Below are 13,097 nucleotides of genomic sequence, written 5' to 3'. Positions count from 1 at the left end.
AAACCCTTCACCAGAACAATGTGAAGCCAGGTTTGACATCGAGATCGGAGAGGAGATAACTGAGACATCAGACAAAGGTACCATCAAAGAAGGGGGTGTGTTCAAGAGTGTCAGAGAGCAGGAGAACGAGGCCAAAGTGCGGAGAACTTAAGGAAGAGAATCCCAGAACTTTGCATTCACTCTCCCAGCCCACATTAGAGATTAGAGAGATAGGGAATGATGTAAGGACTGGAGAAGCTTAGAGAGACAGTGAGGGCTGTAGGGGCTGGAAGAGCTTACAGAAATAGGGAGGGTTGTAGGGACTGAGAAGCTTACAGAGGTAAGGTTGTAGGGTCTGGAGGAGCTTACAGAGATTGGGAGGATTGTAGGTCAACGAGGAGCTTACAGAGATAGGGAATGTTGTAGGTCTGGAGGAGCTTACAAAGAGAGGGAGGGTTGTAGGAACTGGAGGAGCTTACAGACATAGGGAGGGTTGTAGGGATTGGAGGAGCTTACAGAGATAGGGAGTTTTGCAGGCGCTGGAAGAGCTTACAGAGATAAGGAGGGTTATAGGGACTGGAGAAGCTTACAGAGACAGGTAAGTGTAGGGGCTGGAGGAGCTTACAGACAGAGGGAGGATTGTAGGTGCTGGAGGAGGTAACAGAGATAGGGACTGTTGTAGGGGCTGGAGGTGGTTGCTGAAATAGGAAACGCTGAGGCCATGGAGGAATGTAAAACCATGGAAGATCATTTTAAAATAAGACAATACATAGTCAGAAGCCATTGAGCATGGAGGCAAAAGGCGAACAGAAATCGCTATTGGTTACACAAAGGTGGAATGGAGATGGTGGGGGGGTGAAGAGTGGAGAGGCAGCACAGTTTTGGATGAGCCTTGGTTTAGGGAAGTTAGAGTGTGGGAAAGTAGGAAGGGGTATATTCGACTGGTGGAGTCTGGAGGTAAGGAAGGAGGAGGACAAGGGACTTAACAGCAGATCAGCTGAGGGGGGAGTGGAAGAAGAGGCAAACAATGTCATGGAGTTGGAAAGAGGCAGTGATACGCTGCAAACATGAATCTGGGATCGCCTCTTGGGCTCCAGTTGCTAGAGGGAATGGAATAAATCATTGTAGATTGGATTTTGGAATATTAATGATGCACACAATATTTAATCAGGACAAAATTCTGGTTCATCCCAGAGCGTATATCATTGGCCTCTAACCTTTCTATTGGAACATTCTGTCAAATGGCAGACAGACTCACATCCTCTTGTCTTTGACCTCTCTCATGCTTTAACAGAGGGTTCTAAACAGGAGTGAGCGTGGACTGTGCAGCCCCCATATGCTTGTTCCCATATTCAATTAGGCCTTGGCTCAATTTTCAAGTTGACTTTCCTGCCCCACCCTCCCCTCTTCCCCTTCTGTCCCGTCCCCGGTACCCCCTCACCCTCCCCTCACCCCCTCCACTCTTCCCTCACCCCGTCCACTCTCCCCTCCACCTCCACCCTCCCATTCCCTCACCTCCACCCTCCCCTCACCTCCACCCTCCCCTCACCTCCACCCTCCCCTCCCTTCATCCCCTCACCCCCTCCACTCTTCCCTCACCCCATCCCCTGCCCTCCCTCCCCTCCACCTTCCCGTGCCCTCCCTCCCCTCCACCCTCCCGTGCCCTCCCTCCCCTCCACCCTCCCGTGCCCTCCCTCCCCTCCACCCTCCTGTGCCCTCCACCTTCCCGTCCTCTCCCCCATCGCCTCCCCCGTCCCCTGTTGTGCACAAAATAATCAATAAGTGTGAAGGTATCCCCATGATGTAGGGGTGCTGCAGGGAGGCAAAGTTAACTGGGGAACTCAAAAGTGACTGGGGGAAAAGGGCCACGAGGAGTCAGTGATCACGAGGAAGGTAGGGTGAGTGGAGAGACAGGAGTTGTGGAAGAGGGTCGGGGTCAGTCACCAAGTGACAGGTGTCACGGGAGGGTAGATGTAGGAGTCACTGGGAGAGGCAGAGATCATGGGGATGGAAGTGCGGGTGGGGGGTGAGTTCAACTGGGGCAAAAGGGATATGGGGGGAATCAGGATATTAAATTTGATGATCAGCCATGATCAAAATGTACAGCAGTGCAGGCTCAATGGGCTTAACGGCCAACTCTTGCTTCTATTTTCTGTGTTTCCAATGGCGGGGGAGTGGGAGGGGAATCAGGTCATGAGGGAGTGGGTGCTGTGGTCACCATTGTGTGTTACAGGGGTCAGCAGGATAGCAGCAGGGGTCACTTAGGGGACAATGGTCACTGGGCCAGGTCACCTTAACCATCACTTGATGCTCATCCCTTCCCCTTTGTGGCCCAGGCTCATTCTCCAGGCTCCACTGTGGGTTGACCGCCCTGGGGAAATCGGCCTATGTCGTCCCCCCAACCCCGCAACACCCAACACTTGCTCACCCCAAACCCATTTCAAGTTGGCAAAGGTCAAAGGGCTCCTGGCTTGACCTCCCCTTCCCACTACCTGCAGGGGCCAAGCGCCCGCCCTCTCACAGCCGAGACACATCCTGACTGGCTCAGCTGTTCAGAGCTCTGCAACCCATTGGTTGAGAACCACCACCTGGAATTTCCTGCTGGGTGCTGATTGGTCGGAAAACACATCAATCTCTTTGTGAGGTCAGTGACCACTAAACATATTAGACGCTGATTGGTCGCGGCTAATGTCAATCAGAGGACGGTAGTCAGCTCCGAAAAGCGATTGACGGAGCCGAGCACAGTGTCCTCGTGAGATGGTCCGGCACTCTGACTGGTTGGGCTGTGCCAGATCGGTTGTGACGTCAAAAGCACAGACCCTGACTGGTCGCTTGCGATTGGTTGGGTGGTACGTCCGTCAGGCAGAGACGACGACATTGAGTGGCCGGGGTAAGATTGGCCGCCTCTGACTGAACGGAGTCGCCTGATTGGACAGGGGCAGGAGGAGGCCCCTGATTGGACCGGCCCGTCCGACGGGCACTATGATTGGTTGGGTCCCCACGTGGGTGTGGGGGAAGGGCAGCCACAAGATGGTTAACTGGCAGGCGTTGAACAACGTGCCTTTCCTGCTCTACCTGCTGGCGGCCAAGACCTTGCTGCTGTGCCTGGCCTTCGCCGGAGTGAAGCACTACCAGAACAAGCGGCTAGAGGCGCGGATGAAGCGGGCCCAGGCGGAGTGGACGACGCCGGAGCAGAAGAAGGAGCAGTAGCAGGCCGCCGGTATGGAGGAGGGGGGGCGGGATGAGAGAGGGGACCAGCTGATTGGCAGTTGCGCTGACCAATCAAGAGCTATACGAGCCTGATGCACAGCCAACTGACCAATCAGCTGGCGGACTGGCTTGAGTGACGTTCAGACGACCACTAGGGAGGGAGGTCTCGGGATCCCGTCCTGACCAATCCCGGTGCAAGAGAACCTGATTGGCCAGCGCCGACGTCACTGGAAGGCCGCCTGCTGCGGGGTGTTGATCATTGTGACATCATTGTGATTGCCAGACTGGGTCTGATCCTGCACCAATCAAACTATGGGCGAGACTGATTGATGGCCGCTTTGGCAAATGGGGTGATACGCTTTTTGATCTACGTGGGGCGGGCGTTGATCATTCCTTGTTGCCCGCGATGGGTATATTAGACCGGTGGAAGTGCGAGCCGGCCAATTGGGGAGTGACTTTCTCCGATAGGGGCGTGGAGCTTTATGACGTGTTGAACACTGAGTCTCAGTCCAATAAGAAGGTTTGATGCCTGGGATGACAGCCCTGTTTTGAAAGTGGCCGAGAGGCAGTGGCGTTGTCTCTGGAAAACGGTGGAGTGCGGGTTCGAGTCCCGGTCCCCACCGGCCCGCAGGAGGCAAAGAAATCTATTAAATAAAACAAGGCATCAGATATCATGTGTCGAGGTTTAATAGACACACACAGTAGAAAGGAAAGAATAGGGGATACAGGTGATGGGGAACAGGAATGGGAACGGGTATTAGGGGATTGTTGTGGATAAAAGTATAACATCCAGGAATATGAATGAAACCTGGAAACTAAGGCCATTCGGCCCTTTGTGCCGATCCTCGAATTTAATACCCCACCCCAGGATCTGATATGTCTCAGGAAGATCAACTCTCATTCTTCAAAACTCTCAACCTGCTCTGACCTTTCCTCATAAAGATAACTTCCCGCTCCCACTCATCCGTTGTGGTTGTGGATGGGTCTTTTTCTGCATGGAGGTCGGTCATCAGTGGAGTGCCCCAGGGATCTGTTATGGGACCCTTGCTGTTTGTCATTTTCATAAGTGACCTAGATGAGGAAGTGGAGGGATGGGTTAGTAAGTTCACTGACAGTACAAAGGTTGGTGGTGTTGTGAATAGCCTGGAGGGATGTCAGAAGTTGCAGCGTAACACAGATAGGATGCAAGACTGGGCGGAGAAGTGGCAGATGGACTTCAACGCGGATAAATGTGTAGTGGTCCATTTTGGCAGGACCAACGGGCTGCAGGAATACAACATCGAGGGTAGGAGTCTTAGCTGGGTTGAAGAGCAGAAGGATCTTGGGGTCAGGGTCCATAGGACTCTTAGATCAGCCTCGCAGGTGGAGGATGTGGTCAAGAAGGCGTATGGTGTACTGGCCTTCATTAATCGAGGGATTGAGTTTAGGAGTCGGGAGGTAATGCTGCAACTTTATAGGACCCTTGTCAGACCCCACTTGGACTACTGTGCGCAGTTCTGGTCGCCTCACTACAGGAAGGATGTGGAAGCTATTGAGAGGGTGCAGAGGAGATTTACAAGGACATTGCCTGGTTTGGGAGGCATGCCTTATGAAGATGGGTTGAGGGAGCTAGGTGTCTTCTCCCTGGAGAGACAAAGATTGAGAGGTGACCTGATAGAGGTTTATAAAATGTTGAGAGGAATAAATAGGGTGGATTCTTGGAGGCTATTTCCCAGGGCTGAAGTGGTCGCTACGAGAGAACACAGGTTTAAGGTGCTGGGGAGCAAGTACAGAGGAGATGTTAGGAGAAAGTTTTTTTTACTCAGAGGGTGGTGAGTGAGTGGAATTGGCTGCCATCAGTGGTGGTAGAGGTGAACTCGCTGGGGTCTTTTAAAAGACTTCTGGATGAATATATGGGATCTAATGGCATTGGAAGTTACAGATAGTTCTATGGCTTGGTAGGTATAGATGTGATCGGCGCAACTTGTGGGCCAAAGGGCCTGTTTATGCTGTAGTGTTCTATGTTTTATCCCAGGGATAAGCCCAGTGAACCTCTGAAACAACTCCCAGTGTCTCAAAAAAGGAGGCCAAAAGTGTACAGTACACCCCCAGATCTGGTGTTGCTAATGCCCCGTAGAACTGAGGGCAAAATTGCCTGACTTGTTTCCCTTGTTTGATCTTCCTTGCGATAAATATCATTTGAATCACCTTCATAATCACTCGCTCTATCTGCATCGTAATCTTTCCTGATTTGTGCACTGGGATGCCCATATCCCACTGTACCCTAGAGTACTGCAATCTCCCTCCATTTACATAAAATAAAAGCTCATTTTTGGGTTGTGTTGCAACTGGGGGCGGGGGCGGGAGGTGTAGAGAGAGAGGGGGGGGCAGGTGTAGAGAGAGAGGGGGGGGCAGGTGTAGAGAGAGAGGGGGGGGCAGGTGTAGAGAGAGAGGGGGGGGCAGGTGTAGAGAGAGAGGGGGGGGGCAGGCGTAGAGAGAGAGAGGGGGGCAGGCGTAGAGAGAGAGAGGGGGGCAGGCGTAGAGAGAGAGAGGGGGGCAGGCGTAGAGAGAGAGAGGGGGGCAGGCGTAGAGAGAGAGAGGGGGGCAGGCGTAGAGAGAGAGAGGGGGGCAGGCGTAGAGAGAGAGAGGGGGGCAGGCGTAGAGAGAGAGAGGGGGGCAGGCGTAGAGAGAGAGAGGGGGGCAGGCGTAGAGAGAGAGAGGGGGGCAGGCGTAGAGAGAGAGAGGGGGGCAGGCGTAGAGAGAGAGAGGGGGGCAGGCGTAGAGAGAGAGAGGGGGGCAGGCGTAGAGAGAGAGAGGGGGGCAGGCGTAGAGAGAGAGAGGGGGGCAGGCGTAGAGAGAGAGAGGGGGGCAGGCGTAGAGAGAGAGAGGGGGGCAGGCGTAGAGAGAGAGAGGGGGGCAGGCGTAGAGAGAGAGAGGGGGGCAGGCGTAGAGAGAGAGAGGGGGGCAGGCGTAGAGAGAGAGAGGGGGGCAGGCGTAGAGAGAGAGAGGGGGGCAGGCGTAGAGAGAGAGAGGGGGGCAGGCGTAGAGAGAGAGAGGGGGGCAGGCGTAGAGAGAGAGAGGGGGGCAGGCGTAGAGAGAGAGAGGGGGGCAGGCGTAGAGAGAGAGAGGGGGGCAGGCGTAGAGAGAGAGAGGGGGGCAGGCGTAGAGAGAGAGAGGGGGGCAGGCGTAGAGAGAGAGAGGGGGGCAGGCGTAGAGAGAGAGAGGGGGGCAGGCGTAGAGAGAGAGAGGGGGGCAGGCGTAGAGAGAGAGAGGGGGGCAGGCGTAGAGAGAGAGAGGGGGGCAGGCGTAGAGAGAGAGAGGGGGGCAGGCGTAGAGAGAGAGAGGGGGGCAGGCGTAGAGAGAGAGAGGGGGGCAGGCGTAGAGAGAGAGAGGGGGGCAGGCGTAGAGAGAGAGAGGGGGGCAGGCGTAGAGAGAGAGAGGGGGGCAGGCGTAGAGAGAGAGAGGGGGGCAGGCGTAGAGAGAGAGAGGGGGGCAGGCGTAGAGAGAGAGAGGGGGGCAGGCGTAGAGAGAGAGAGGGGGGCAGGCGTAGAGAGAGAGAGGGGGGCAGGCGTAGAGAGAGAGAGGGGGGCAGGCGTAGAGAGAGAGAGGGGGGCAGGCGTAGAGAGAGAGAGGGGGGCAGGCGTAGAGAGAGAGAGGGGGGCAGGCGTAGAGAGAGAGAGGGGGGCAGGCGTAGAGAGAGAGAGGGGGGCAGGCGTAGAGAGAGAGAGGGGGGCAGGCGTAGAGAGAGAGAGGGGGGCAGGCGTAGAGAGAGAGAGGGGGGCAGGCGTAGAGAGAGAGAGGGGGGCAGGCGTAGAGAGAGAGAGGGGGGCAGGCGTAGAGAGAGAGAGGGGGGCAGGCGTAGAGAGAGAGAGGGGGGCAGGCGTAGAGAGAGAGAGGGGGGCAGGCGTAGAGAGAGAGAGGGGGGCAGGCGTAGAGAGAGAGAGGGGGGCAGGCGTAGAGAGAGAGAGGGGGGCAGGCGTAGAGAGAGAGAGGGGGGCAGGCGTAGAGAGAGAGAGGGGGGCAGGCGTAGAGAGAGAGAGGGGGGCAGGCGTAGAGAGAGAGAGGGGGGCAGGCGTAGAGAGAGAGAGGGGGGCAGGCGTAGAGAGAGAGAGGGGGGCAGGCGTAGAGAGAGAGAGGGGGGCAGGCGTAGAGAGAGAGAGGGGGGCAGGCGTAGAGAGAGAGAGGGGGGCAGGCGTAGAGAGAGAGAGGGGGGCAGGCGTAGAGAGAGAGAGGGGGGCAGGCGTAGAGAGAGAGAGGGGGGCAGGCGTAGAGAGAGAGAGGGGGGCAGGCGTAGAGAGAGAGAGGGGGGCAGGCGTAGAGAGAGAGAGGGGGGCAGGCGTAGAGAGAGAGAGGGGGGCAGGCGTAGAGAGAGAGAGGGGGGCAGGCGTAGAGAGAGAGAGGGGGGCAGGCGTAGAGAGAGAGAGGGGGGCAGGCGTAGAGAGAGAGAGGGGGGCAGGCGTAGAGAGAGAGAGGGGGGCAGGCGTAGAGAGAGAGAGGGGGGCAGGCGTAGAGAGAGAGAGGGGGGCAGGCGTAGAGAGAGAGAGGGGGGCAGGCGTAGAGAGAGAGAGGGGGGCAGGCGTAGAGAGAGAGAGGGGGGCAGGCGTAGAGAGAGAGAGGGGGGCAGGCGTAGAGAGAGAGAGGGGGGCAGGCGTAGAGAGAGAGAGGGGGGCAGGCGTAGAGAGAGAGAGGGGGGCAGGCGTAGAGAGAGAGAGGGGGGCAGGCGTAGAGAGAGAGAGGGGGGCAGGCGTAGAGAGAGAGAGGGGGGCAGGCGTAGAGAGAGAGAGGGGGGCAGGCGTAGAGAGAGAGAGGGGGGCAGGCGTAGAGAGAGAGAGGGGGGCAGGCGTAGAGAGAGAGAGGGGGGCAGGCGTAGAGAGAGAGAGGGGGGCAGGCGTAGAGAGAGAGAGGGGGGCAGGCGTAGAGAGAGAGAGGGGGGCAGGCGTAGAGAGAGAGAGGGGGGCAGGCGTAGAGAGAGAGAGGGGGGCAGGCGTAGAGAGAGAGAGGGGGGCAGGCGTAGAGAGAGAGAGGGGGGCAGGCGTAGAGAGAGAGAGGGGGGCAGGCGTAGAGAGAGAGAGGGGGGCAGGCGTAGAGAGAGAGAGGGGGGCAGGCGTAGAGAGAGAGAGGGGGGCAGGCGTAGAGAGAGAGAGGGGGGCAGGCGTAGAGAGAGAGAGGGGGGCAGGCGTAGAGAGAGAGAGGGGGGCAGGCGTAGAGAGAGAGAGGGGGGCAGGCGTAGAGAGAGAGAGGGGGGCAGGCGTAGAGAGAGAGAGGGGGGCAGGCGTAGAGAGAGAGAGGGGGGCAGGCGTAGAGAGAGAGAGGGGGGCAGGCGTAGAGAGAGAGAGGGGGGCAGGCGTAGAGAGAGAGAGGGGGGCAGGCGTAGAGAGAGAGAGGGGGGCAGGCGTAGAGAGAGAGAGGGGGGCAGGCGTAGAGAGAGAGAGGGGGGCAGGCGTAGAGAGAGAGAGGGGGGCAGGCGTAGAGAGAGAGAGGGGGGCAGGCGTAGAGAGAGAGAGGGGGGCAGGCGTAGAGAGAGAGAGGGGGGCAGGCGTAGAGAGAGAGAGGGGGGCAGGCGTAGAGAGAGAGAGGGGGGCAGGCGTAGAGAGAGAGAGGGGGGCAGGCGTAGAGAGAGAGAGGGGGGCAGGCGTAGAGAGAGAGAGGGGGGCAGGCGTAGAGAGAGAGAGGGGGGCAGGCGTAGAGAGAGAGAGGGGGGCAGGCGTAGAGAGAGAGAGGGGGGCAGGCGTAGAGAGAGAGAGGGGGGCAGGCGTAGAGAGAGAGAGGGGGGCAGGCGTAGAGAGAGAGAGGGGGGCAGGCGTAGAGAGAGAGAGGGGGGCAGGCGTAGAGAGAGAGAGGGGGGCAGGCGTAGAGAGAGAGAGGGGGGCAGGCGTAGAGAGAGAGAGGGGGGCAGGCGTAGAGAGAGAGAGGGGGGCAGGCGTAGAGAGAGAGAGGGGGGCAGGCGTAGAGAGAGAGAGGGGGGCAGGCGTAGAGAGAGAGAGGGGGGCAGGCGTAGAGAGAGAGAGGGGGGCAGGCGTAGAGAGAGAGAGGGGGGCAGGCGTAGAGAGAGAGAGGGGGGCAGGCGTAGAGAGAGAGAGGGGGGCAGGCGTAGAGAGAGAGAGGGGGGCAGGCGTAGAGAGAGAGAGGGGGGCAGGCGTAGAGAGAGAGAGGGGGGCAGGCGTAGAGAGAGAGAGGGGGGCAGGCGTAGAGAGAGAGAGGGGGGCAGGCGTAGAGAGAGAGAGGGGGGCAGGCGTAGAGAGAGAGAGGGGGGCAGGCGTAGAGAGAGAGAGGGGGGCAGGCGTAGAGAGAGAGAGGGGGGCAGGCGTAGAGAGAGAGAGGGGGGCAGGCGTAGAGAGAGAGAGGGGGGCAGGCGTAGAGAGAGAGAGGGGGGCAGGCGTAGAGAGAGAGAGGGGGGCAGGCGTAGAGAGAGAGAGGGGGGCAGGCGTAGAGAGAGAGAGGGGGGCAGGCGTAGAGAGAGAGAGGGGGGCAGGCGTAGAGAGAGAGAGGGGGGCAGGCGTAGAGAGAGAGAGGGGGGCAGGCGTAGAGAGAGAGAGGGGGGCAGGCGTAGAGAGAGAGAGGGGGGCAGGCGTAGAGAGAGAGAGGGGGGCAGGTGGAGGGAGTGGATTGGGGTGGAGAGAGGGTGATTGAGAGAAGAGGGAGGGAAGAGAGTAAGAAGAGACATTAGGAGAGCGTGGCAGTGGAGAGCTGCACGATGGAGGGAGTGTGGCAATGCAGCAGGAGTGATTGAAACAGGACGGAGTGTGTGTGGCAGTAAACCGGAGGAGGAGTGAGCCAGAGAGATATGAACAGGGAATGTGGGAATGGAGAGTGAGCATGTTGGATACGGGGAAGAGCGAGAGATCTGGAGTATGGTGATCGGAGAGAGTGTATCAGTGAAGAGGACTGAGTGTGGGAGGTGTGGCAGGAGGGGTGTAGGATGAAGGGTTTGGGATTTTGGAGGGTGTCAGTGGGGGTTCTGGGGGATTCGGTGGGGGGGGGGAGCAGTTTGGGGAGTTTCTATCACAGATTCTAATGGGATTGCTCTGTGTATTGCTGTTTACAGGCAGGGCAGCAATGATCCTGGTTTATGTAGCGGAAGGTCAGGCGTTGGTCTGGAGCGCCGAGGATGCTCGCCGGCTCCGGGAACTTCACAGCCTGTGCGGGAGTCCAGTGGGGTCACTGGCCCGGCAGCCCCGGCAAAACAGTCGCCTTGGCCTCCCCCTCCGCCTGCTGCCCGAGGAGGCCAGTCTCCTGGCTGAGAGGGGGCTGGGAGTGCTGGTCAGAGCCCACGGCCCAGAGGATGCTGAGCCTGGCCGGGAGGAGAAACACCGACAGCTCCTGGAACATCTGCACTCTGAGCAACGCCAGCTGGCCCTGGAGGAGAAGAGGGAAATCCTGCAGGGACTATCCGAGCGCATCAGGCAGGGCCGACAAAAGAAATACGCACAGAAACATCAGCAGGACACCGGTGAGGGAATTTGGCGGTGCGGGGGGAGGGGTGCACGGAGAGAAGGGGTAGAAAACACAGTTCTGGTCACGGTATCCCTTGGTTAGACGACACTGGGAGCACCGTGCGCAGTTCCAGTCTCTGTATTCCTCTGTTAGACCACACTGGGAGCACCATGCACGGTTCCGGTCTTTGTATCCCTCGGTTTGACCACACTGGGAGCACTGTGCACAGTTCCAGTCTTCGTATCCCTCAGTTAGACCACACTGCGAGCACTGTGCACAGTTCCAGCCTCCTTATCTGTCGGTTAGGCCACACTTGGAGCACCGTGCACAGTTCCAGTCTCCCTATCCCTCTGTCAGACCACACTGCGAGCACTGTGCACAGTTCCGGTCTCCCTATCCCTCTGTCAGACCACACTGCGAGCACTGTGTAGTTCTGCTCTCTGTATCTCTCGGCTAGACCACACTGGGAGCTCTGTGGGGTAGATGGGGATTGAAGGACAAAGGAAGTAGATGGGTGGATGGGGAGACTGGAAAACATGGGAGAGGGGGCAGAGGGGTAACTGCTGTTGAGTAACTGGGGACTGAGTTTCCTTGTTGATTCCAGGTTCAGAGGCTGCTGATGAAGTTCCCCCAGGACCCCTGAAGGAGCTGGAAGATTTGGAGCAGACCTTCACCTTTCCCTTGGAGAACACCCTGACCCAGATCCACACAGCCTGCCCCCAGCCTCGCCAGTTGACCGTGTTAGACTGGCGAGTGGCCTCGGCAGACTGGCCCTATCCTGGTGAGCGTGCCCACAGCCTCCGCTACTGCGTCTTCAAGGACCTCCACGCAAAGGGGTACCGGCTAACGAGTGGCGGCAAGTTCGGTGGAGACTTCCTGGTCTACCCAGGTAATACAATCTCCCTACAGTTCTCATCCTCCCCTACAAATCCCCTCTCTCGCTCCTTCCCTCATTGTCTCTGTAGGATGTAATGGGGTGGCGTGGTGGTTAATACTGCTGTGTCACATTGCCAGGCATCCGGGTTCAATTCCAGCTTGGAGTTTGCACGTTCTGCCCATGGCTCTGTGGGCTTCCCCTGGATGCTTTGCTTTCCTCCCACACAAATCCACAGGTTAGGTGGATTGGCAATGTGAAATTGCCCCTTCATTAGTGGAGCAAATACATGGGGTTAGAGGGATAGGGCCTGGGTAAGAGTTGGTGCAGCCTCAATGGGACAAATGTAGAGATTCCATGATAAATCTAGCCTCCTGATATCATCATAGAAACCCTACGGTACAGGAAGAGGCCATTCGACCCATCGAGTCTGCACCGACCACACTCCCTCCCAGGCCCTACCCCCATATCCTCACATATTTTATCCACTAATCCCTAACTTACACATCTCAGGACACTAAGGGGCAATTTAAGCATAGCCAATCAACCTAACCCGCACTTCTTTGGGAGTGTGGGAGGAGCACCCAGAGGAAACCCACGCAGTCACGAGGAGAATGTGCAAACTCCACACAGTGACTCAAGCCGGGCATCAAATCCAGGTCCCTGGAGCTGTGCTGCCCAATCCTCTCAGAACTCTGTGCTCGTACCCTCATCCCCGTTGCTCTGCCATTAGTGGCCGTGTCTTCAGCTGCCTGGGTAGGAGCCTTAAGCTCTGGAATTCCCTCGCTGTACCTCCCCGTTTCTCTTTCTCACCTCCTCAGTGTTGCTTTCTCCGAGTCCCCTACAATTAACTGTCTGTTTCACCCTCTCCTCTTCCCACAGGTGACCCAATGCGATTCCACGCGCATTTCATCGCTATCTGCATCCCCTACAAGAAAGGGTTGCCCCTGCAGGACATTGTGACAGCTGGCCGCCTGGGCTCCAACGTCAAGAAGACCGTTTTGCTTTGCTCCGTCAGAGAGGACGAGACAGTCGTGTACACATCACTGCGCTGGCGTGGGATCCAGTGACTGTCCTGTTACCATCCTCTCTCAAAATAAAACCGCTAAACCTCTTCACCTTTTAACCTCTGTTTGTGAGAAATAATGTACTCTCTCTACACCATCCCCCATCAAACACTCCCAAAACAGGTACAGCATGGGTTTAGATACAGAGTAAAGCTCCCCCCATCAAACACTCCCAGGACAGGTACAACATGGGTTTAGATACAGAGTAAAGCTCCCTCTACACCGTCCCCCCATCAAACACTCCCAGGACAGGTACAGCATGGGGTTAGATACAGAGTAAAGCTTCCTCTACACTGTCCCCCCCATCAAACACTCCCAGGACAGGTACAGCACGGGGTTAGATACAGAGTAAAGCTCCCTCTACACTGTCCCCCATCACACACTCCCAGGACAGGGACAGCATGGGGTTAGACACAGAGTAAAGCTCCCTCTACATTGTCCCCATTAGGAAAGGAAAAGGAGACAGGGGAGGGGGAGAATGAGGCTGAGGAGGGATAAGGGAGGCTGAGGAGTGCCTCCTTCCCCTTCTGAGTAAAGTCCACCAGCCCTCAAAA

The 13,097-nt window shown here is 57.6% G+C and overlaps 1 protein-coding gene across 1 annotated transcript; it reads left to right on the top strand.

Moving 5' to 3' along the window:
- The first annotated feature begins 3,088 nt into the window (after positions 1-3,088).
- tsen34 (TSEN34 tRNA splicing endonuclease subunit) lies at positions 3,089-12,602 on the top strand. The gene is made up of 4 exons (XM_080193195.1): positions 3,089-3,199; positions 10,214-10,618; positions 11,207-11,491; positions 12,359-12,602. The coding sequence occupies exons 2-4, from the start codon at positions 10,225-10,227 to the stop codon at positions 12,544-12,546; spliced, it is 867 nt and encodes a 288-aa protein (XP_080049321.1). The 5' UTR covers positions 3,089-3,199; positions 10,214-10,224; the 3' UTR covers positions 12,547-12,602.
- The last annotated feature ends 495 nt before the right edge of the window (positions 12,603-13,097 follow it).

This window comes from Carcharhinus amblyrhynchos, chromosome 7, assembly GCF_965287045.1.
Source record: "Carcharhinus amblyrhynchos chromosome 7, sCarAmb.v2.hapA, whole genome shotgun sequence".
NCBI classification, from domain to species: domain Eukaryota; kingdom Metazoa; phylum Chordata; class Chondrichthyes; order Carcharhiniformes; family Carcharhinidae; genus Carcharhinus; species Carcharhinus amblyrhynchos.
Note: the sequence above shows the minus strand (reverse complement) of the source record. Positions and strands in the feature narration are given on the sequence as shown.